The sequence below is a fragment of the Falco cherrug genome, chromosome 8 (genome assembly GCF_023634085.1).
Source record: "Falco cherrug isolate bFalChe1 chromosome 8, bFalChe1.pri, whole genome shotgun sequence".
Taxonomy (NCBI): Eukaryota; Metazoa; Chordata; class Aves; order Falconiformes; family Falconidae; genus Falco; species Falco cherrug.
The window spans coordinates 19670405-19695823 of NC_073704.1; the positions used below are offsets into that span (position 1 = coordinate 19670405).

At 38.7% G+C, this 25419-nt stretch overlaps 1 protein-coding gene across 2 annotated transcripts in view; it reads left to right on the forward strand.

The window, feature by feature from the left end:
• OLA1 (Obg like ATPase 1) overlaps positions 1 to 25419 on the forward strand; it is a 103643-nt gene continuing 78224 nt past the window's right edge. The window contains exons 1-4 of one of the 2 annotated variants that reach the window (XM_055718314.1): positions 1 to 137; positions 427 to 527; positions 2312 to 2455; positions 12193 to 12320. In XM_055718314.1, coding sequence (XP_055574289.1) covers positions 427 to 527; positions 2312 to 2455; positions 12193 to 12320 — 373 coding nt within the window. In that variant the 5' untranslated portion in view covers positions 1 to 137. Of the gene's footprint in view, positions 138 to 426; positions 528 to 2311; positions 2456 to 12192; positions 12321 to 25419 lie in introns of those variants that run through there. The other variant, XM_055718315.1, reaches the window with a different exon arrangement.

Here is a 25419-nt window from a genome sequence, read left to right on the forward strand (position 1 = left end):
TTCCCCTCGCGCCGCTCCCCGCCAATGGGCGGCCTCGTCCCCGCCTGTTCCGCCGGCGTGGCCGCGTGCGAGGGGCCGCTCGCGCCTCTTCCTCTCAGGCGGGGGCCGCGCAGCCCGGCTCCGGCAGCTGAGGTGAGGTGAGCCGGGCCGCGCCGAGCCCGCCCGCCCTCTCCTCGCCGCAGGCCTCGCGTCGTACCGCCGGGCCGGGCTGGGGGGAGTGCGGTGGAGGAGCCGCCGGGGCCTGGGAGCCGCCGCGGCCTGGGAGCCGCCGCGCGGGGCCGGGGCGGGGGTTTCTCCTCGGCCTTCCTGAGGCGGAGGCGGCGGCTCGGCCGGAGCGTGCCTCGCCGGGAGGGGACGGGGTTGGGGGTGCGCGGCGGAGCCGCGGCTGTCGCGGGGCCTTGAGTGTGCGCTGCTCTGTGCTTTCAGATGCCCCCGAAAAAGGGAGGCGACGGGGTTAAAGCGCACCCGATCATCGGAAGGTTTGGGACGTCCCTGAAGATCGGGATCGTCGGGCTGCCAAACGTTGGGTAGGTGGTCAGGGGAGCGCGGGGCTGGGGGCGGCGGTGGGGCGAGGGGCAGGCCGGGGGCTCCCCGTTTGCTGTGGGTAGAGTGAGCTGACACGGTTTCTGGGTGAAGATAGGTGCCTACACCTATCTGTATACGGGCAGAGAGACACGATTAGAATCGTTTTGCTCAGTGGCAAATCTTTAGCTTGAACTACCGATAGGTGGAACGATCTAAAACACTCGGGTAGCGTGAGGCTGGTGTGTACAAGTCTGGACAAGGTAATAGTAAAGAATTAAACAAAAGTCTTAGCGATTGCCGAGGTTTGTAATTTGCATTTCCTTACTTCCACTGTTGTGTGTGTGTAATACATGTTTTTATACAAATACATATGTGCATACAGATTCCTTTTATATTTTATTTTTTGGGGGAGGATGATATGCACAGGAAGCAGTTAATGGTACCGTGTCATTAGTAGCATTAGGAGTTCCGTTCTTGAAACTTCAGGGTTTGTGATGAAAAAAGTTATGTGAGTTACAGTTTGGGGAGTTAATGGAAGATGAATTGCTCTCTGTCACGCTTCTCATCGGTAGTAGTTATAGCTTCTCAAAGGAGCTATACTTAAAGCACTTAAAAAGGACAGTGAATTACCTGGAGAATAACCGTGTGAAACTATTGGTGTTAATTTGTGTATCGCATTTGCTAAAAGAAGTTCTCAGCATTCTCAAACTTTAAATACTTAACAAATGAGAGGAAAAGTTTGAGCATGTCTCAGAGCCGTAAGTACTTTTTATTAAAATTTATTTTTCAGTGTGTAGGTAAATTGCACAGCAGAAAGGAAATTATTAGCAGTAACATTGTATAATGTGTCAGTGGGGAAAATGGCAGTTTCCTTATGATGTAACTTTCAAGGAAAACTGGCTGACTTTTGAGCATGTTGGCTGTATGCAGGGCAACTTTCAGATTTTTTTTTCTAGTGGCTGAGAAGTTACCCAAAACAAACGGGGAAAAAAAACCCCAAACACCAAAACCTCCAGAATATTTATGGCAGAAGGTTCAAGGGTTAAGAACTTTCTCTCAGCAATAACTCATGAATTGCTCTTTTTTGGTTTAATAAATGCCAACTAACAAAATGATCTGCTACTTGGCAAGTGAAAATGTTCTTTCCCACCCTACCCCCCCCCCCCCCCCCGGCCCTGATACCACTTGCAGGTTTTTTTCTATTGCTATTTAACAAGGATGAAAAATCTTTGGTAGGGTAGAACTGTATCTTTATATGACAAAAGATTACTTGTAATTGATTAATCAATGTGGTTTGCTTTCTGTGCCCCTCTTTCTCTTTTGATTGTTGACTTTTATTGCTTAGACACTGAAATTTTGTTAATGCAGAAATAGAGCTGAGGAAACAATACAGTTGTGGAAAGAGCTGGTGAGTCTTGGCAAAATTAGTTCACTCAGAATAAGTTTCGAGCATCCTTATTGGTTCCTCACTTTGGAAAGTGGTGGCCAGTAGAGCTGTGCTTTGCTTTTGGCTTAAAATTTCTTTGCGAACTGACATGTGCAATATAGTCACTTAAGGAATTTTAAAGGACAGGGAAGAGAGGTGAACATTGGGTCTCAATGGGACACTCTGTATGTGTATTTGAAAAGTGTCTTGTACTAGAAGAATCAGGGCGATGGTCACTGTTACTGAAGTAAAGGTTAAGTTCAGTTTTGCTTTTGGGTTGGAATAAGATGTGTTTCTATCCAGCCCTTTTAAATGCTTCTAATTTGAACTTCTTTAAGAAAGTGTGTATTTTGTTTATAGGAAATCAACATTTTTCAATGTACTAACAAAGAGTCAAGCAGCAGCAGAAAATTTTCCTTTCTGTACCATTGATCCAAATGAGAGTCGAGTACCTGTACCAGATGACAGATTTGACTTCCTATGCCAGTATCACAAACCTCCAAGGTAACTCAAATTCTTAATATTTTTCTTCAGTTAAGCAGCTGAAATAGTATGACTGAACCCAATGTTTTCATAGAAGTTCAATGTGCCGCTATGTCTTTAAATTTTTACTGACATCTGTTTCAGCATGTGAAATTATATATGTACCTGGATTATACCTTTCTCCCTGCCCCCAGTATGACCTTTGTGCTACGAGAATGAGAAATCTGGGAGCTGCTTGCTAGTCATTGCTCAGCACTGTCTGATGCTTGGTGTTCCTGTCTTTTGAAGGTAGTGGCTCCCAGGTGACTTGGAGGATCTTCTGAAGAGATTTCGAAAACAGTAGTGGACATACCTAATGTGTCACGAGGCCGCTCATTTGTAAAATTTCCACCCTGTGTTTTGTATCGTCCAGAATATTGTATATGCTGTAGGTGGCCAAACAAATATCTGTCAACATAGTTGTATCCTCAGTCTTCTGACAGTAAGCTTTATGGGCATGCCGCCTTTTTTCTCCTGACTCTTTCCCTCCTTTTTATGGGCTCTGCTACTTGTTACCTGGTATATTCAGGGATATTCCTACAATATGTCTCTTCTACTTGTTCCCTTACTCTAGGAGTGTACTAATTTGATCATGTCAATGGCTGTTGCAGTTGACCATTTCCATAATCTGCTCTATGTTCAGTGTGGGAAATAGTTTTTTGCTTGAACAGGAAAACTAAAGGGGCTTTCAGAAAAGAGACACTTGTAACTTGTGAAACTCAGTTTGCAGTTACTTGCAGAGGTATCTTTAATGAAGTGAGTGTACATAAATCATAGGGCAAATCACCATGCATGCCTGTGCTTTTGTTCAGTGCTTGGGTCTCAGTTTTAGAGCCAGATCACACTCACAATTAAAGATTTATTAGTCGTTGATCAAAAAATCCATTTGCTAACTTAATTTTCAGGTCCAAACACATTGCTTCTGCCTGTAATTCCTGTGCACTTTTTAAATACTGAAAAATGCGTTAATATGGAGTTGTTTGTTTAAGTGGATGGTTATAACGTTATCTTGTTTTTCCTGCTCAAGTGAGTATTAAGCATACTTGTTACTGTATGGATCATAAAACAAAACTCTGCTGAATTTGAGATAGAACTTTCTGGCCGTTGGCTGTGCAGGGATAATGGAATGGTGTGGCTTTTAAGTTTTGTTGACAAATTTGTTCTAAATTGTAGTGTTATTGCTGCTTTTGCCACTTCAATAATCTCTTTTTCTTCTCACTTAGCTATGACTTGCTACTTCTAAATTAATAATTAGTAGTGACAAAGAGATTATTACCTCTCCCCTCATCCTGCCTTTGGCCATCTACCCTCACAAAGAGTGCTAAGATTGTAAATGCCTGGATGTGTGTTCTCTGACTTGCAAACTCTGTCTGTCTCTGGGAAAATAAAAAATGACCCTTAAATATTAATGAAAATAGTATATTTACTGAATCTGTATTCAGTAAATATACTGAATAGGATAATAAGCCAGATAATCAGCTTTCATATGAATAGCCTCTTGAATTTTTAAGAGTATTTGTTACTTAAAATCAATGTCTGTGGGAATTAGTATGTAGTTATAGCTCCTGAGTTCACATATGCTGCTTATATGATTTTAATATTTCAGTATAACAGTAATAAAGCAGTGGTAAATCAGTAGCACAGTCGACTGAGGTAACTCTTCTTGGGCCATTTGCGCTTGTCGGCCTGAGACTGACTCAGGAAAGGAAGGCTATGCTCATGAAGATCTACAACTGAATTGTAATTTCAATTCCTTGATTTCTCTTGTATAGTCTTGATTTTGTTCTTCATCTTTATGTAATATGTTCTGTGTGTTATTTTTCTACTTGTTTGGATTGGTAGATGTAGTCAATCTATGCATGCAGCATGTTTTATAAACAGTGAGTTCTCTTTAAATTAGACTTTTGTCTAGCCTCAAGATCTCAAAATCTTCAATCTAAAGCATTCAGGTTTTTATTTCCCATATATTACACTTGGTCATCACATATCTGCAGTCATTATTGGGAGGGGGGGGGGGGAGGGGAAAAGGGGACTTTGTCTTAACTAAAATAGTCTATGGCAGGCCAAAGTGATCTTGCCTTGATGCCTGCTGTGGGTGGGAAAAGAGTGGGGCTGCTGGGCTGGCAGTTGCTATCTGTCACACTTGGCTGAGATAGTTGCTGCTGCTATGGAGAGGTGGACTTTATTGCTGAAGAATATTGCTAGTGTGAGTTTGCGGCCATTCTGCCGTTGGAGGAAGAGTTAGGCTGTTAAGGTACCATTTGTTGCTTGAAGATCCATTCCTGTCTCCAAAAGAAGAAAGCACCAGCTTGAATGGGACTTGCTAGCCTATGCTGAAAGCTGACTGGTGTTAGTTAATTGGAAATGTAAACGTTTGTAAATGCAAGCACATAGACAACAATTTAGAGACTTTTACATAAAGGCAAATCTGTACTTAATAGATTAAGGTATGCTGCCGTAACATAAAAACTGTGCTTTTTTCTTTCTGCAGATGTATATGACTGTTTACAATAAATTCAGTGATCAGAAGGTGGGCTCCAGGAACTTCCAGTAAAAACTGCTATGTTGCTGCCAAATGAATTAGATGAACAAATTTCCTTGAGCTTTAATGTTACCTATTGCTCTCTTTCTGGTGTGAATGAAATGATGGATATTAAAAAGAGACCTTAATACCTTAAAATAACAAGCATTCAGATTTATTTTTAAGGTATTAATTTATGTTCTGTTACTAACTTATGTGTTTAAACTACTTATTTTAAATCATATATAATGTTCAGTGAAAGCTCGTATTTGTTACATTGTACCAACATATGTAGCTTTTTCAGAAAGGAAAGCCTGTTGTCTTTTTATTTTGTTGTCTTCCTACCCCTGTTCCCCCAACACCAGTACTTTCAGGCAAGGTTTGGCAGACTAGTGATTTAGTTAGTTCCAGTTTAGTAATTGGAAAGAGTATTTTCTTTGGACTGATTCACTTCAGCAGGAACTAGAGCAGAAAGATATTTATTTTTTTTTGTCTTCCCTGATCTGTGAATCTTAAGAAGGTAGCAGAAGATGAGATCTGCTTATTCTAAAATGAAAAAGATATGTTCTTCATCTCAGCAGGTAGCTCCTGCCTTGAAAGTTGGAACTTGCAAGCCAGAAACAGTTGATCTGTTCACTGCAGTTAATATTTTAATGGAACATTTTGTGTTTGGAAGTGATGGGTTTCTTACACAAGAATTGTGTGTGCAGCACATCTGAATAAATGTTAGTAGCTTAATAAAAGCTTTAGTAAAGGTCTTCTCATGCATTTTTTGTTCTAAATTTCATTAAGATGCTGCTTAATCACCTTAAGCCTAGAAATATTTTTTAGTGTATGTTACTGATGTCATTTGGACAAGTGATTTGGGGCATAACTCACAAATATCTGGAAAGCATCTGAGTATATATACCTACCAGACTTAGCTTGTATGGTCCTACCTACTACCACAGGTGTAGTGTACTGTGCCTGACCAGGAGATGTGTCTCAGTGGTGGTATTTGATTCAAGCCTCAAAATGATTTTGAGTGAGGGGGTGGAGGAAACTGCTATTTTCTCTTTTGTGCCCCAGATAATCTCCTCACTGCCATTGTTTGCATTCTTTCTTCTTTACTTTAAACGAAAGTAAAAAAAAATTCAGGCAGAAGCAATGTAAGCCTAAGCTGTGTTTTAACTGTAAATAGTTAAAACTGAAGGACTGTATTGGCTGATAGTAATCAACTTGTGTGAAAACATTAATTAAAAAAGTGATTTTGAAGTCTTATGTTTCTGTTTCCTCCTCTGGCTAAAATCAAATGAGATTACAGGCAGGATCGAGTAAAATGTAAGTAGTTTAGTTGATCCTTTCTCAAGTTATCAGTATTCATTTAATTCCTTGTTTGTTTGCACCTGTAAGTGATTGTGTTGCCTTGCACACATGTTCACAAAACACAATGGTTATTGCAACCACAAATATTTCTATTTAACTTACACCGTTTTATCTATCTTGGGTGGCCTTTTCAGACTTAAATTTTAAAGCAGTCCAGTTATTCCACAGGAGGATATGTCAAGTAACGTAACAGTCTTCAGCTCTAGCACTGTCCAATATGAAACAAAAATTATCTTGAACTTACTGTAGGATGGCATACTCAGATACTTTATAAAGTTATGCAATGAAAATTAGGTAATCATTTGGTGGAAAGTACTATTTAGAAAACAGGTCAACACTGAGACTTTTTGAATGACATCACGTGGGACTTACTCTAGGTTTAAAAAGAGCATTTAGGTAAATGAAAACCACCTGTATTCACTGTATAATTCCACAGTGAAACACAAATAATTTAGCTGGATGTAACTCTGGCATACCAGCATCTGTAAGAGAGTCCATTTTTTTTACAGAAAACAACTCAATTGGTATGTCCTGTTGTTAGTGTGCTCTGTCTTTGGTGTTACTGAGTTTGCTGGCTCTGCAGTTAGTTCTGAGCCTGTGTAAATCAGATTGGCTGTGATGCTTGTTCTAGCATTGCACATGAGTGATTTCCCAGCAGTGAATGAAAGAGCTTAAGTAGTGGTGACTTGAGCCATCTTTTCTGCCAGGTGGGAGAAGGCAAAATTTAATTAGTTGTATTTTGTTGGTGTAGTAACTGAATAGTTTGAGGTAGCTGAATAGTTTGAGAATGCAGGCATTTGATGTGAGGCACCAAGTATGTTTCAGTCCACACTGAATATTTGACCTTTTTCTAATTCACGTTGTTAGCAGATTTTTCAGTTATGGTTCCATGTGCTGTTAGGTTCAAGTCTTGTTCGTCAGCACCATGGATAAAATGCTGTTAGTGAAATTGGTCTTGCCTAGAAATGGCCAGGGTTCATCTGCAGTACTTAGTTCTTCAGAAAGAGATTCCTTTAATTACCTTTTGACGTATTTTGCTTACACTGGTCAAAACTGCTTGCAAGATTGTACTCCCTATTACAGCTTTTGCAGTCAATCTCCTGGAAGAGGGAAGGTCTGTGAACTGGTCTGTTTGGTAATGAGCCAAAAATAGCTGTGAGGACAGACTGAGTGGAACGGCTTTCTAAGAGGTTGTAAAAATATACACGTTCTGCTATTGCTGCTTCTACTTCAGCTCATTTGTGAACTCTTTAACAGATGAGTCCTGTTTAAGTCCTGTGAATTTTCAGGAAGGAAGAAGAGTTTCCCATTTCTAACAGATTTCAAATAACAGCTTTTAAAGACAGAAGAGCCTGTGCTGGAACCAGATGAGTAGCACTTTTGGCTTTACCAGAGAGAAAAGGAGAACTGGACATTTTACCATAATACTGAAGAATCTGGCCTTTTTGGTATGTGGGACCTAGGATCCAGGTAGAATTTAAGTTGGGAGAAATTTCTTGAATTATTCAGGAAATGAATAAAAAGCAAGCATGTTATGAAAATTATCAGCCAGGCTTACGGGAAAATTGCTGCGTTTTTGAATTTAGTTGAAGCTGTCGTGATTTTCCAGGGTCTCCTCGTGGCTGTGAGATTTCAGTAAACTGTAGTAAATGCTGCAGAGAAGTTATTGGGGTATTTTCTTTGGAGAGGAGAGGTTGTGGAAACCTGGAACAATAAAATCTCAGGGAGAGAAACAGCATTCTGGTTATGATTATTTGGTCTCAATCATAAGTCAAAGCTTCAGGTGTATACTACCTGCAAGTTTTCTCAACTAAACAAATACTTGTGGAAACTTGAGAAATGAATGTATATCTCTTCCCCTCAAATTTTTTGGGGAAAAAAATATGCACATCAAATTGCAGATACCACGTATATGGGCATTTTAAAAGAAAAAATGGTAACTGGTTGCATTGTACTGTTCAGTACTGCTGTCCTGAACAAACAGGTCAGGTAAAGAAACTCCTTTTGCCTGTTTAAATAACTGTTTTGGACAGAAGTTTGAAACAAAGTTGGTGAGAAGTAGGCCTCCTCCCCTGCAAAATGCATAACCTGATGGATATATAAATCTCTCATTCCCTGAGTAAATGCCCTAACCACAAAACTGTACTTTCTTTGGCCCAGTAAGTCTTGTGCTCTTTGTTGCACAGCAGCTCATACAGCGAAGGCAGTATGCTAACACAAAACTGCTGTTGCTGTATTTCTAAGTGAAATAAAAAAAATCCTTGCTCAAGGATTATACCTGTGTGTAAAATATAGAAATACTTCTGGATTTGGTAATCTGTTTCATATTATAAATTCCTGTGGCATGCTGTATGGTATGTTGGTGTTGCACTGATTTGTACAAATGATCAGTTGATGCCACCTGTTCCTGATGATCATTTGAGGCTCAGTGACATTATGCTAATGCCGACTAACGAATCTTAAGAAATGGAAATTAATCTGTTTAGAGTAGGAGAAAAAAAAACAACAATCCACTTAAGTCTTCTACATTTCAAAGAACTAAAACACACTCGAGATATATGGTACTTTTCCCCCAGTCTTTGCAGTGTTTTCTGCTTATTTAGTTTCATAACGTTTACTCTGTCCTTCAGAGCATAGGCATGTGTGACTAGTTTGTGCCTTCTGCTTTTCTCTGTATTCAGCTTGCTATGATGAGGTACAGATTTATGCTTAGGAAAGGGGTTGCCAAGAACGGGGATGGTATTATTTTGCTTGGAACGTTAGCTTTGTGGTACCCACGGTGAAGGAGAGAAAACATCCTGGAAACCCAGATACTCATCTTCAAAGGTCTCTTGCTGCATTAGTCAATTGTGAAAGAAATGTGCTGGGGTTTTCTTTCCATTGTCTAGCAAATGAGATTGATTCAGTTGATAGAGTGGTCCATCTGCATATGAAGGCACCTGTCTTGGTTTAATGTAGCATCTTTATAGTGAAAGTGTGAATTCTTCTGATGGCTGGCCAGGAAGTTAATCCTACCAGAGTGGTGAGAGGGGAGCATAGGAGGAGAACATTTCTAACACCACCTTTGTTTTTCTTAAAACACGTTTAAAATGATAATAGAGAAGTGCTTTAACAAGTGGCATTTTTCTACCTTTCTGTTGACTTGGTTATGTGTCAAAAAGCAAGGAATTAGAACAATTCTGATGGGAGATTGCTGCTGTTTCTTCTGAGGTACCTAATAGCTCTGCAATTCTGTCAGACAAAAGGAGTTACTGGGTTAATGTGTTAATAGACTTAATGGTGTCTGTCTTCAGGTGTGCGTTACTCCTGGAAGTGTGTTAAACTTGAGGACTTCCTATTTCCCTTTGAGTTTGTGTACTGGTAGGTAAAAAAAGAAAGTTTGCAAAGAAAACTAGTGGGACAAAAATGTGACAATTTCAAGGTTTGCTTGCTTCAGAGTGTACTTACATTCTTGTTCTTTCTACTGCATTCAACAGCATTGACTTGCAGTACACATCTGTCTTCCCAAGGATGGGCCGTTCTTCTCATGGGCCTAGTGAAGTTTAAAGCTAAAAGTCAATGTAATACGTACCTGAATTTAAGTAACTCATGCTATGTAGTAAATATTTTCTTACGCTTTTTTTTTTTTTAAATTTACCCTTTTGGGTATTCGGTTCTATTCATGCTTGTTTCTAAGTGCATTACTAAGGTATTAATGACATGAAACATATCAAAATTTTAATTTATTACACCTGACAGGTTTAGTGATACTTTGGACTTCACCTTGGTGAAGAAAAAGATTTTGTCTAGGTCTTGTATTGTGAAGTTAGTTTTCGTGAAATAAATAATTTTTCTTGGGAAGTGTTAGAAGAAAGTTGAAAAGAAAACCAGGATAAGATTGTTTGCTTTTAGGTCATCACACTTCCAGAAATACTGATGTTGCATGCTAAGACAGACTTTAATGGCTCATCTCTTCCCAAATTAGAGAGCTCATTTCAAGGGAGGCAGTGCATCAGCTAATACTAAACTGTGTTGTATTACAGTCAAATGGAAACGGGATAGCACAAAAACCCCCCAAAAGTTGTAAACTTGTTTTGCTGTACTTGAGCCTATTGCTCTGAGAAGAGACAGTGATCCATAGATTTCCGTAACTACAGATTTTTTTGTCTGGGCCATAGCTGCCATGCCAGGCATCAGGGTAAGGACAGAAGGGTGGTTTCCTGACGGTAGTGGAGTTTTCTCGTGTTACAGATTTGATGGCAGTCATGCTGTCAAATATTTCAATATTTGAAAAAACAATTTTATTTATCAGCAACATGTCACACCTAATAAAAAAAAAAGCAGCTTAGTTTGGGCTGTGAACAATAAAGACTTCAGAAGTGTAATGCTGTGCAGAGAAGGTTTCTGTATAGAGTTGGCTAGGAGGTCACTGGCTAGGTCATCCCTAGCACTCATTCACACCTATGTGGGTGCCTCCATCTGTGAGCAGCACTGCAGTGGTAGGTCTTTGGAAAAGACATCTTACGGTAGACCACAGAATTTGTATCTTTTAGATTTGAATCTCATGTTGAAGAGCACTCACCATAAAAGAAAGCTTTGCACTGCTTTACAAATTTGCACTGTATGCTCATGCAGATTTCATAGCATAAGTCATACACTTCTCATCATTGTTATTAAAGCTATAGATTTGGTTGTTTTCTATTATACTCACTGTCAGTAAAACAGTGAACTGTTGTGTTAATCTTGGTGTAATGCTAATGAATTATAATGGTGATAATTTGAAGTGTTTAATGGAAATCAAGTAGTGTTCCACTTATTTATGTTGAAACCATCAAACTGGAGATCTTCATGGGTATGGTGTGTGGCTTCTGGTCTGCAAGTGAGGAATTTGCAGCATTTTATCCTGGTTCTGTCTGCCACTGTTTATGATGGTGGTGTCATTTGCATAGACCATGTGAAAGTGCTTTTAGTCAACACCTTACCACAAAGTTTTAGTTTTGGGGTTGATTTTTTCCCTGACTCAGCTGAATTTTGAGAAGTAATTTGGTTTAGAATATACCTGAAAATATTAATGCCCATTAAGTTATTTGCTTATTTTAAAACAATTTGAGAATCTGCAGAGGATAAAAGGCTTGCAGTATATAAATTGCCTTGTGCATTTCCTGTAGCTCTAAAAGCCTTTTTTCCATTCTTTGTAAGCTAATTTGAACTTCATGACTGTTCTGTTGTTGCTACATAAAATGTTCTGTGGACATGTCTGCTAACCTGTTGCTGTTAACTGTGGTGGAAAACACCACAGCTGTTTATATTATAATGCCAGCCTCATCTTCACTTGTTTTCTTATTGCTTTGAAATTGTTTGCATAACCCTGATCGCTGCTAGTTTTAATGACTGCTGTATTAAAAAAATGCCCTTCTAAGAAAGTTGCTTAACTTACTGAACTAAATGGTAACCTTGGAGGTGGGAGATAGCAGAGTATAATGGCCATTTATGTGTCTTATCCTTTTGGTACTATGAAGACTGCTCATTACAGGTGACTGACTTCATGCCTCAGTGTTCCAGGCCCAATTGATTTTTCATATAGTTGTCAGTATGATTCCACACATAAAAAAATAGTTTACTCCATTTTATGTGAATAATGACAGAGAAATTAAAGAATTCTTGTTCTTTTGCATGGGAGGGGAGAATCTTGTCTCTTACACGTTGCTTGTTAAGTAAGTAAGAAAGCTACTGTCATGTGTGACTTTTTTCTAGAAAAAGGAAATGTTGGATTTTCATGTTCTGAACTTATTTCTGTGACAAAAGGTTTGGTTAATAGGCTTCAGTAATTAAACTTTTAACTTTTATATTTCAGCAAAATTCCAGCTTTTCTGAACGTGGTGGATATTGCTGGCCTTGTGAAAGGAGCCCACACTGGCCAAGGCTTAGGAAATTCCTTCTTGTCTCATATTAACGCCTGTGATGGGATCTTTCATCTGATGCGTATGTAAATTTATTTATCTGTTCTCTCTATAGCTTAAGGACAGCATTCTGTACTCTAAGAGCTGTGGAACAAATATCTATTACAATTTTAAACTTCTACTGTTCAGTTCAAAGTCATCAGGTTTTGGGGTTTTGCAGCTAAGAAAATCCCTGTCCTCTGGTTTATAATGAGTACGTATTCATTGGTGTTGCGCTGAAGACTTAAAAAGGAGCTGGGTTTTTGGAAGTTTACAGTAATTGTTTGTTGTTTTCTTTTGCCAGCAGTGCATGGCAGTTGATTTGTTTAGTTTTGTAAAGGAGGAGGAATGGAATGTGATAATAAAAGGCTGAAATGAAAGTAGAAGATGAAAATGTGGAGTTAGTAGTAGACTCTGGGATTCTGTTCCTCACAGGACAAGCCTCACTTCTTTCCTTTTCCTGATTTTTGTTGTCACTTGTATTGAGCCTTGAACATATCCCCCCACCCTGCATCCCTGTGAATTCTGAACATGTCTCAGTTAAACAGAGGGCTTTGATTCTACTGTTTCATCACCTATTACTGCAATACAGAACTGGCCTTCAGAGTCCTATTAACAACACTTACAAACACTTAGAAGCTTGTTGAAAGTGTGTGTTGGCTTGCAGTACATTTTGAGTGTTGAAAAAGGCTTCTGGTCTGAAAAGGTTGAGCTTAATAGTGTTTATGCAGATTTAAGGGAACTGGATGCCTTTGTTGGTGTCTTTTGGTTGGTCATTATTATACAGTGAGTGATGAAACAATAGAACAAAATAAATGTATTTTATGTGGTCATCATTGGATCAGCAAAATCCTTTTTGTGGATAAGGTGTTTCTAAAACAAAACCCAAAGGCATGGAGTAGTACTATCTTACAGTACTGATTTAGATGCTTAGAACCCTTGTTGCCATTAGCTTGTTTTTTGAAGCATACTTATACAGAGCAGTGAACTGATGTGCCTCTACAGTCTGCATGCTTAGCAAGTTTGTTACCTCAGTCAAATGCAACTTATTATGCATCAAGAATGCCTAGACGCTGATATGGTGCAGAGTGCTGGTATTATGTTTTCAATCGAGAGAGAGAGACTTTGTGGGGAAAGGTATTATGTTCTTAGGCTTATGTGTTGAAAAACAGGACATGCTTTTGGGAGCATTGGCCTTTTTTAAATGTTTTCTAGTACCAGGAAGCCATCTATAACTGTGCATGTGTTGAGCTTTGCTGCTTCTCTGGCCTTATTTGTGTTTTGTATCTAGTATTCTATCCACTATTTTCTGTTAAAGTCACTTGATGCATACTTTCAGTAGAATAGAAAACTGTGGGCTGTTGTTAGTAGTATTTAAAACTAAGACATTTTGAAAAGGTGAGGCCAGATCCTTCCTGGGTATAGTGAAGCAAGTCTTTTAAAGTTGTGCATCGTCTTAGGAGCTAGTTCAATATGTGAAGGCAGTACTAATATATATATACTAATATACTAGTATATTTTAAATATTTGTAGCTACCCAAGAACCATTGCTACAGTATCCCTAGAAAAAAGCGGGGATCAGTTTTCCCAAATCCATTGGTATCCTGTGATTATAATAACTGTATTGCCTGGAGTGAATTGAGAGCATATGATAAACTTTTTATTGGTCTGTTTTGATACTTGTATCATAAATGCTTGTGAAGGAACAGATTGATATAATAGTCAGTTAAGAAGATGCTTTTTAATCTGTATGTTTAATAATCCTAAGCATTTGTTTGAGGTGGCTGTTAACCATGTTAACACCATGTGTATTTTTCTTTGGGGACTGATAGAGAAATGAGGCTATTATTGTGGGTGTGTAAACTATTTGGATACTTACTTTGTATTAACATCTATTTCTTCTGTTCTGGTCTTGCATTTACTTGTTATATGTTTCGGTTTCTTTCGAGGATTCTGAAATGTAATGATTGTGAAATGGTTGTTGCTGTTTTTCTCTGGGAGCAAAATTATAATGGAATCACTTAAAAATAGGTTTTAAAAAGAAAAAAGTTATTAAGCCTGCCTCTTATGCTGCTTTTGCTAGATGTTTTATCTAGAACGCAAACTAGTGATGAACTGAGGTAGAAATTCTGTGTGTTGATAGCCCAATAAACACAAAGATCTTTAAAAATATTACTTAGGGATAATAATAAAAAGCTAATGAAAAATTTTGTGGTTGAGAGATGTAAAAGTACTCTTCCCCACCCCTCCCCATGAAGTGCATATTAGTTCTACTTTCCCCACGGTACTATAAAAATGAAGATCTGGCACTAAAAGCTAGTAATAGCCCTCTAGTAAATTTAAAAAAAACAAAAAAAAATCTGTTGGTTACTATAATATATATATACAGCAGAAACTATAACTCACTGAAGTTTTCAAAATAACATTCCAACTTACATTATTAAAATGTATAAACCTTTTTGATATGCTGTGATGTCTGATATGCTGTAATGTCTTTACAACTACCCACCTGTCAAAATTATTTCCAATCTAAAAATCCCTTTTTCAGAGTCTGTGGCATACCTGGAGTTTGCACTATTTCTATCATATTATATAAACTACTGAAACTGTTTTTGTAAATCCTTAAACTTTCCAGATCCTGGGAGTATGAAGCTTCTTTGTTGCCCTTTATCAGGATTTAGTCCAAGTTCTTAATAGACTGTGTGTCTTTAGGAGCCAGTGCCCCGAGACAGTCTGTTGGTTTTCAGCCTGGCGGGTAGGCACTGAATCTCTGCAGCTGTGTAGAAGCTGACATAAAAGGAACCCAGACAGGTTGCTGCTATTAAAGGGGAATAGGCAGTGGGCTGGAAGGTGAGGCTTTGTATGCCAGCGAGCTGGAAAGGAGGTGTTGCTGAAGATGAAGAGAAGATGAGAATGATAAAATCTTCTTAAGAAGAGATGCACTAGGAAGTGATCCAGGGACCACGCTTTTTCAAAGCATGAAAAATTCAGTGTTTGTTTTGACTAAGATTTTGAGTTGCTCTGGAACAAATGTTCACCTTTGAGCACTGAAACTGTTGCCCCCTGTCTTTATCCTGTTGTAGTAATGCACTACTGCTGCCCATGTTAATGGCAATCATGTGAAGCGGAGCCCTTCAGAGAATTGGTCTTTTCTTATTCCTTGATGCCAGGCAGAAGGTCACTGTGTGGTTTGTGCTGTAGACTTCAAGGTCTGCGTGCCTGAGTATACTGAAGAAAGGCTTGTTAGGCTTTGGCTTAGCTTGGTTCTGTTGGTATTTTTGTAAAAAGTAGTTCGACATAACTCGCTCGAGTTGTGTTAAGGTAAGGATAGGCAAGGAAGTGGCTAGCTAGGAATGGGGAGCTTTTGTTGAGGACTGTGAGCCAAACTTTGGGAATCTCACTGAAGGTATTTTATAGTCCTAGGCTAAAGGTTTTGATCCTGTTTTCTTTATTCATTGAGAAAGTGTTGAACTGTGTCTTCATTAGGACAAAAGGTTTATTTGTGTGTGGTTTTTTTTAGCTGCCATAACAGAACTCACTGTTGTTACCTCTTTGTGTTATGAAGTGCTTTTTGAAGAAGGTTGTTGCCTGTTGGTTTATCCACCTGTTGTTGGTTGAATTTGGCTGGATGCCAGGTGTCCAGCAAGCTGCTCCATTATCCCTCAGCAGAATGGGGGGAGAAAAGAAGATTTTAAAAAACCTTATGGGTCAAGATAAAGACAGTTTAATGAAGCAATGGCAAAAGTTGTACACAGAGCAGTGAAGGAAAACAAAAGATGTTATTCTCTACTTGCCATCAGTAAGTGATGTTTGGCCATTTCCTGGGAAGCAGGGCTTCAGTACTTGTAGCAGTTGCTCCAGAAGACAAATGTCATAATAACAAATGTCCCTCCTTCCTCTTCCTTAGCTTTTATATCTCAGCAAATGTCATACGGTATGGAATAGCCCTTTGGTCAGTTTGGGTCAGCTGTCCTGGCTATGTCCCCTCCCAGGATCCTGCCCACCTCCAGCCTACTGGTGATGGTGATATGGGGAAAGGTTGGAGAGACAGCTTTGATGCTGTTGGAGCACTGCTCAGCAGGAGCCAAAACACTGGTGTGTTATCACCATCTTTCTAGCTACCAGTAGAAAGCACAGCACTGTGAGGGCTGCTATAGGGCTCGTAGACCCAGTACACCACCATAGGGCACATCGATGAGCTGCAGCTGTAGTACACTCGAAGTAATTACATTTCTGTTGGGACTGTGGAAGCTCTGTGTGGTGTTTACTTACACTGTTTCTTGCATGGCATAAAGCTGAAGAGGAATGAGATATATTTCTGCCTGGCTAATTCTCTACTTACCTTACTTTATTTAAAAAAGGGAAGTTCCCACCCCCACCTTGAAATGCTTATGGATTTTCAGCTTTCAAGTTTCCATATCCTAGATAAACTGTTACTTTCCTTGGGAGACGCAATGTTCATTAAACCAATGAAAAAACTGTTTTTATGTCCAAGGTGTATTTGAATATATGTAAAGAAACAGAAATATGTGGTAACAGCACATGGTAGGGTAATAGGACAAATAAAAAGAGATGTAAGGTTGTGTTGAGCACCACTGTATTTTTGTACATGTTTAGTAACAGTATGAAGTAGATTCTCTTGGCTCAGCAAACAAGGTGAATAAGTTTTCCTGTACAGAATAGAGCAATACCTTCTTGGGTTTTGATACTGCCTATAGATTTTTTTCTGTTAAAGTGCACAAACTGAAAATGAATTACTGATACCTATAATAAACCATTTGATGTTAATACACTTTAAAAAAAAATTTGGCAGAGTGAGTGGGGAATTTAATTTTAAAACTATTTTCTACCCTGGATAGCGGCATCTACGCCATTAGTACCATAGTAACCTGACACATGCTTGTTCATCTTCTGAGTTTCACTGTTCAATTTGAAACATTTCTGACCTTTCTATTTTCCATGTTTCAGGTGTATTAGGGTTTTAACTAAGGCAGCAAAGTTTTCCTGGTGGCAGAAGGCAGGCTGTTTGAAGATTGCAATAGTGTTTCTTCTCATGTTGCAGGGCTTTAACTACCTTTCAACTTTTCAGTCACAAGCACTTGTTGAAAATTACTTTCTTTGTATGGTGGACTAAAAATGGCAACCTTGTTCCAAGTGTAAACTTACAGATTACTCCTAAATAATGCTTGGGTGAAGAAAATGCTAGATGTCAATGTTTAGTCCCTGCTACAGCTCTGTTGTGTTCTTGAATGTACTGGATGTTAAAACAGCCAGAGCTCTTCATGTTTTTGAGTTTTTCCCACTGATATCCTGCAGTCCTAGTTTTCCAGAGAATATGTTGCACATTTTTCTATTATTTTTAGTTTCTTTAATGAAATCTAGTCTTTCTTTTCAGAGTTACAGAAATTGAAAGGAAATTTGTCTGTAAAAGTACTTTGCTATCAGATGCGCCTTTTTAATTGAAAAAACTTAGGGTTCAATGCCCAATGTTTGAAATAGGGCAGGCAACATTGGCTTTTGTGGAAGACCTTGAGGGCTCACCTGCATGCCATCACCTGGTCTTCCAGTCCTGCAGAGGAATGGGTGAGCCACCTGCGGTGACATGGTGCTAGGGTAGTACGGGCAGGTAGGGTGGGGTGCTCCTGCTTTGGTCCTCTGCCTGGAAGTGCTCTGACTCCACAGCACAGGAGCTTTAGCTGCCTTTCAGGGGCAGGATGGGGAGTTTGGTAACTGATAATCTGTGTAATATCATTCTTTGTGACAGGAGTGAAAGAACCATGAAGCTAGGTAAACATCCCCTGCGGTCCTATAGAAGTGACTGGTGTGACCAATGTGAATTGGTTCCTAAAAAGCTTTGATTGCTTTTAATCCACTTTTATGTCTTGTTACAACTGGAGAAGTTTAGTATACCCACTGGTTCTGCCTGGTTTTAGGTAACTTCTAAACCACTTTGCCATCATTTAAAAATTGGTTAGAGGTGAATCACGTGACCTGAGTGTAAGTATTTTTGAGATAAGCAGTAGTCAAAACTGAGTTTGACAATATTTGTACCGATTTTTGTGCTCAGCATTTACAACCAAGTTTACTCAGCTTTATTTTTTATCATCATGAGGTTTTATTGGGAACTCACAGTAATACTGCCAGTGTTTTGATTTGCTTGTAAAAATCAAAGTGGTGATAACAGAGTTATTTAATTGAATAAGATGTATCCTCTGTTCTGACTTCATTTTTTGACTTTCTATGAAAATGTGTGTATCTTCTGTATAAAGATGCAAATCATTCTGTACCTTTTATATACTTGAGACATGATGCATTCCCCCCGCCCCCGTGCTGTGTTCTTTAAGAAATCATACCTGCTGATTGCTGCTGTTGGAAGTTGATGCTACAGGGAGGAGGCATATGATGATATCACTTAGCCACACTCCACTAACATTTCGGTGGACAAAGTATGGGTCACATCTGATTCCTTCAGTGTTTTTATGCTGTGTATTGGGCATCATAGTGGCTCTGTTTATGCAATTGTAGCTTGGCTGTGTCACTTCTAATATCTGAAGCTGATTTTTCATCTTTATAATGTGTCAAAATTCATCTTGAAATGATGAAAATGTAGCTGTCTTACAAAATTGTCTTCAACATATTTTGGTTCAGTCTTTTGAAGATGCTTTGGTTTTGTTTTATGCTAGTAAACGTAAGTGCTACCTGTTAAAGTTAGGATTCCTTGTTTATAAATACAAACCTTCCACTGCTAAGCTACCAAAGTTTAAAAGTATTTGCATATATTAAACTTGCTAGTGTTACACAATGAAGATGTATTTCTGTATGCTGTTGAGTAGATAATAGTTCTTGTTGAGGTTTTATCTTCCTTATTTGTTGTTAGAGTAATTAAATTGATATTTAATAAAATACTGGGAATAGTTCACAGTGAAGCTAAACTTTAAGTTAGTTTTCAGTGACTTTTCTGTGTTAAAACCAGAAATTGTGAAAACTTTCAAACTGTGGCAGTTGCGTCTGTGTGACACATTTAATTGTATTAACCTAATGCTTGGGTCTTTTTGACTTTTTAGTGGTTGTTTTTGGGTTTTTTTTGTTTGTGTGGGTGTGGGTTGTTTTTTTTTTTTTTGGTAAAATACTGCAAAGTGTTTTGATTTTGGGAAAAGACCTTGCATAGGAGATTGGGGTTTTTTTGATTGCAAAGTTGTGCAAATAGTATTCCTCTATCCCTTTTAGCACAATTGTCACCAAAACTGAAATAATTTTTTAGCAAGACTATTTTTTGCATTGTATATTGCAATTTCAGAATATCGGGTCTCAAAAAAACCCCAAACCCAGTGGTAATTAATCTTAGGCCACATGTTATCTGTCTTTGAATTGTTCCTCTCATCATTCAGATACTAAGCCTACCACCTTGAAAGGGAAGGGAGACTAACAAAGATATTCCTGAAGCTGCATACAAATTTGCGTATCATTACTTTTTCATCATATAAAAATAAAATGTTTTTGTTTCAGGAGAGGATTTTTCAGAGGCTGTTTAGCTTTATTTTACTTCAAACCTTTTATTTGTGTAGATGATGAGATGATGGTACAGAGGAATTCTGTATGTACATGTCTTCCTTCCCCTTTTAAATAATGTGAAACAGCCAAAAAGCATGTTTGAATAAAGCTTTTTTTTGTCACAGAAGTCAGTTTGAGACAAAAAACACTGAATGCCTCCCCTGCTGCCCCCCCCTCAAAAAAACCCATCCAAAACAAAACCCAACCCCCCCAAAACAACAAAAACCCAACCAAAACCAAGAAACAACCATAAATCCAGAATAACACAAAGTGCCCAATAAAAAAGACTGGAAGAAGCAATGACTCGTGGAAGACTGGTTTTTCAACAAGTACTGCCTTGACAAAAGATTTGTTGCAGGGAAACACATGCAGTTGTCAGTGTCATATACTGGCCTTGAGCCATTTTGGAGAGCTAGTGCTGCTGGATTTTTCTCTGTGGATCCAAGCATGGAAGCACAGCAGTCTTTTTGCTCAGAAAGAGTGATGGTAAAGAGAAGAAACTTTTCATACAGACATCTGCTCAGAGAAGACTTTCCTGAGAAATAACCATGTAGGATTGGTATAGGTGTTTGTGCAACATCCAGCAATGGAGACAGTGGATGTAAGTGAAATCGGGAGTAAACTAGGGGTGAGACCAGCATCCCGTTGTCTGGTACAATGGCTGTTACCTTACTCATGTGTGTACTGTTCAATACCATGATACAGCAAGAGGCTCTAGGATGAAGGCTGATGCTGTAAAGCAGTTGTCTGTTGATGTAGTCTACTTTGTAGAAGTATCTTGAGCAGAAAAGAACCTTGTGTGTGTTTTGGATAGTAGTACATTATTGACCAAAATGTTGGCAGTGAACATAAAAGACTAGGGTGAGATTCTTGTGATCTTCTGACATGCAGCTTCAACTAGTGCTACCACTAAACCTAAACCTGTAAGGGAGACGTTTTGTACACAGATGTCCTGTTCAATAGGTCAGCCCCAGTGCAGGATCAGTTAGCTTAATTTGGCCAGCTGTGGAAAACTTAACTACTCAGATTTTTCACTTAGGCAGATAAGATGAATACAGGAAGGACAATGACCTCCTAAACTATTGCAGAAGAATTTTGCAAGACCTGTTACTGTTCTTACTTGAGCATAATATTAGTGTCTCTGAGATCAGGAAGTCACGTTGTAGTCACCCTCATCTCCTGTTTTATTGCCGGTGTTTCTTTCCTTTTGATGTGCATATATGAACAAAACACACGGGTTTGTACCTCAAAACTGTTCGCAGTAAGCTGCTTGCAGCTTTGTCTCCCTCCCACAGAGGAGCAAATTTGTTTTCCTGGGTATGTGGGTGCAGATTGTGCAAAGGTGCTGCAAAATTGTCAGCACTCTAGTGAGTTAGCCTGTGTCTTTATTGAACAGTAAATTACATCGCCAGGCTGAGTGAAAGTGATACCTGAGCTTTAATCCATATTACTCTAAGGCCAGGTAACTACAGTTTAAAGCACAAATAAACTCAGATAAGGGTTTAAATAGGCTTTATTCTTCAGCTTGTCTCAAGTAATTGTTATTCTGAGAGCTGAATAAATCTTCCCAAATATATGGGTATGAGGAGCAAAAATTCATGTGTTGTGGAATGGTATTGTTTTAATCCCTGATAATTAAATAGATGTGTCTCAAGGATATACTTCTTCAGAAAGAGTAGATGAGAGCTGTGATGTTCAAAAGTTTTTGTTACTAATCAGAAACTCCGAAGTATTTTTTACATTGAGGTTGCCTCTTGATGTCACAAGTCAAATTTTGACTGTACAGTTAGCGAGGAGGTTTCTTTTCAGTCTCAAATGTAAATCCTGTAATTTTATTTAGTTAGTTACTTAGGCTCATTGAGAAGGAAGATTATTGTTCTTGCATTCTACTGTAGCCTTTATTGTAGTTTGATAATGCTAGAATTGTCTTATGCTAATTGAAGTTACAATGGATTTTGGAGCCCACTTTGTCATTCGTCTTTAGCCTAATATCCTGTGCCTCTCCATGTTCAATTTCTTTTTCTTATCAGAAGAGATGAAAACATAAAAATTTCTTGTCTAAAGGCCACCGCCCTTGCTAGAGTAGCAGCATCTAATGCCATTCTATTTATAGATGGAACTTGTTAAGTTTCCTCAGCAGGGACTTAAAGCTATGACCTCGTAGGCCAGAAACAGGAGAGCTACCTACTGAGCTACAAGGGCAATCTCTCAATTCTAAAGAATACATAGAAAATTTCTAATATACTGTACTGTGAGTCATAAAGTACTTGACCAGTAAACCCCCTTCCCCTGAGAATAAAGACCAGGCAGGTTATCTTTACTGAGTCGTTGCTATTATTTGACCTACAACTACTTTTATTATAGTTCTGTGTGTCATATGGCAGTGTATAATTGCTATTTAGGCAATACAGATGAGACTTAAAGTTTTTCTCTGTGATACTTTAAAGAAATTTTCAGTATGTGATAGTGTTAGAGGGTGTTCAGGTGACAGTTTTTTAAACTTGTTTACCTGTTTGAGTGGGTGTCTTTACTCATGGTGTAGAGTATCCTGGCTTTAAGACAGGGGTAGTTTAATGCCTTGTAAGTAATTTCTTCTTTATGTGCCATGGACTTTCTTGAAAGCTTGAAGGGAAATATACTGCAGTTCGGGTTGCTTGTTTTTGTGTTTTTTTTGTCCTGGTGGTAACATGAAATATGAAAGCATCTTTCACTTTGGTTGGAGGAAGGCTGCAGCAGAAAAGGTAAAATCAACAATTTGGGAACAGAAGAAAGTGGCTGACTTTGTTGGCATCACTTTAATTAGCTGTAGTATGTGCATCAGAAAGGTGAGTGGTCTGTAAACTGAGACTATTATAGCTTCCCTTTTAGAAAGTTGCTTCCTCAAAAGAGGGAGCTAGGTTTTTTGGATGTGGGTGTTTTTTTTTTTTAATGCAGAGTTTTCATTAAAACTTTGAAATAGGCTCATAGAAGCACTTCTCTGTTTCCTAATTTATACATAAATGGCTATACTACCTAAACCAGCTGAGGGCATAGACTTGTGTTGGGTTTGGAAACAGCAGTAGGAGTTAACTGTTGTGTCTCAGGGGCTCTTGATTGCTGTCCCTCATTGCTCCAGAGTCGAGTATGGCAGGCGAGCATGCAAGTGTGTCAATATCACATGAGCAGATGTAATTATATCTGAGGTTGATGTGAAATAAAGTGACTTCATATTAAAATAGACAAGGAGCAGTTGCAAAAATGATTGTGATGTGTCATCTGTGGGAGTGGTGGTCACCAGATGAGGGGAACCAACACTTTGGTTTCTGCTAGAGGTACAAGTAGTACAAGTGCCTTGAGGCAAGAGACCAAGTTGCACTGAGGCTATTTCTCTTCCTCTCTTTAAACGGGAACTAAAGTCTTAAGATTTAAATAAAAAACCTGGAATGACAGTAATCTAGTTGAAGAAAGGATAAAATATGTTTGAAGCACTCATGAAAAGGAGCAGTGGTGAGCACTGTGAGCGCCCTTTTGTGCTGGCTTTATTTTATTAAAAATAACTTTGCCATGTCATGGGCTTGTGTTCAGTTCATACAATGGGTGCACATCATTTGGTCTATGTTCATTACATTTACGTTTACTATAAACTTTATGCTTGCAAGTTATTTTGAATATACCTTAGGCTCTGCTAGGTCTTCTGGCCCTCAAAATGTATGAATTAAATTCACCCTATTCATCTGGATTTCTTGTATTGATATTCCCATGATGTACGTATATGATACAGCTATGTACTGAACAGGGGAGTAAATAATGCAAATGAAGACCAGGAGGAAGCTGGCTTTGTGTTTCTTATTTTGACTATAACTTACTTATCCTGGACAAACTAAACAAGGCTCCTAGCTTACGTGAGGTATGTAATTGTAAGACTTACAAAACACGGGATTATATTTTGTTTGTCAGGGAAATCTGTCTGAGATCCTTGGAGTGTCAGAGTGCTTCCTTTTTTTTGCCCATAGTCCCACAGGTGCTTAGAAGTTGCTGGCAGCAGTTACTGCATGTTAAAAAGCTAAGAGTGTATCTACCTGTAGCAAAGGAACTGCTTTAGGAGTCACACCCAAGCAAAAGCTCTGTTCAGTAATCCAGTTCAGATGCAACCTTTTTCAATCTAGACTATTTAGTAAACTGACAGAAAAATCTTTGGTTCAGTTTTCTTTCAGAATTGCTATTTATTGGAGCAGTCCTGGTTTCCACAATGACAAAAACACCACTTCTAGAACTATAGGTGCCTGTCCCTTCCCAGGTCATACTTGGTGCCTAACTTGTACGCTGGATAAGTATGTCTTTTGGTAGCTGAAGCAGCCTTGTACTCCAACACCTTTTGTCATCTGTATGCTGCCACTTTCTCCTGTGCTGTTGGAACTGATTGTGGAACCATGTAGTAAAAGGGCTTTTGGTTTTTAAAAATAACCATATTCTTCTTGCTGGGTTATTTTAAAAATAGGTCATTTATTTAATCAGATTTAAGATATAATCCAGCAAACAGTTGTGCTGTTGTAGCTGAGGGAGTGTTAAGCTGATAGGGTAAGCTGAAAAATGTTTTTTAAAAAAAAAAATGGTAAAAAGGCAGCCATAGGAAATACATAATGCAGATTGCATCCTGTGTTTTAATTTGCTTTTTGTCTTCCAAGTTTGCAAGGCTTAAGAGATGTTTTCTTTTAAATTTTGCATGTTGTCCACTGGAGTCTGAGGAAAACTGACTTTTTGGTGGCTGTTACATATGCTGGACATGTAAGTGAGAGCCAGGGTTTGGTTGCAGATGTGTCATGCTGCTGTTGTAATGATAAGGAATTGATGTGGAAATCTGTTGATTTCTTTTGGTGAGCCTTCAACAAAGACAGACGGTATTTTTCCAGTATACTTTCCAAAACTTCTCTCCGATCCTGATCAAGCCCAGCTTCACACTGGTTAAAGGATGAAGTTTTACTTTTATTTACAGGTTATCAACAGCTTCTCAGCAGAAATTCTGATGGTCTTGAGTTTTTTTTAATGATTGGAGGTTGTCGGTCTTGCATTTGCTACTCTCAGGTTTCTCCCAGCTATTTTTTAGTGTATTTCAGGATGTATTTTCATCCCGAAATCTTGTGTGGAAGAATTAGCATTGGGCTGGATTTAAGTGCTGGATGTTTATGTCAGCAGTAGTTACTAGAGATGCTTTGAAAGCTGTTGTTTTAATATTGATGCCAAGAGGTCTCTAGCCTCAAGTGACATCTTGAAGGCTCGATGCCTGGAGGCAATTAACAAAATGCATTAATTTCCAACCTAACCATTTGTTCTTGTGGAATACCTCAGAAATGCTACTTTCAGTTTTTGTTTTGAGTGTTGCTGTTAAAGTGTGGCTTCATCTGTTGTTGGATACAACAGCAAGAAGATTCTTCAGAACCTCAGTGTTTATACTTAGATGCCAAATTAATTTTCTGAGTATTCAAGTATTGCATGATTAATTTTTTCTGTTAAAGTTAGTTTAAAAGGCTTTCTTTATAAAATCAAACAACACACCTTCCTTCCTTCCTCCTTTCTACCTTCTTCCTTCTGTCCCCCTCCTCCACCCTGTCATA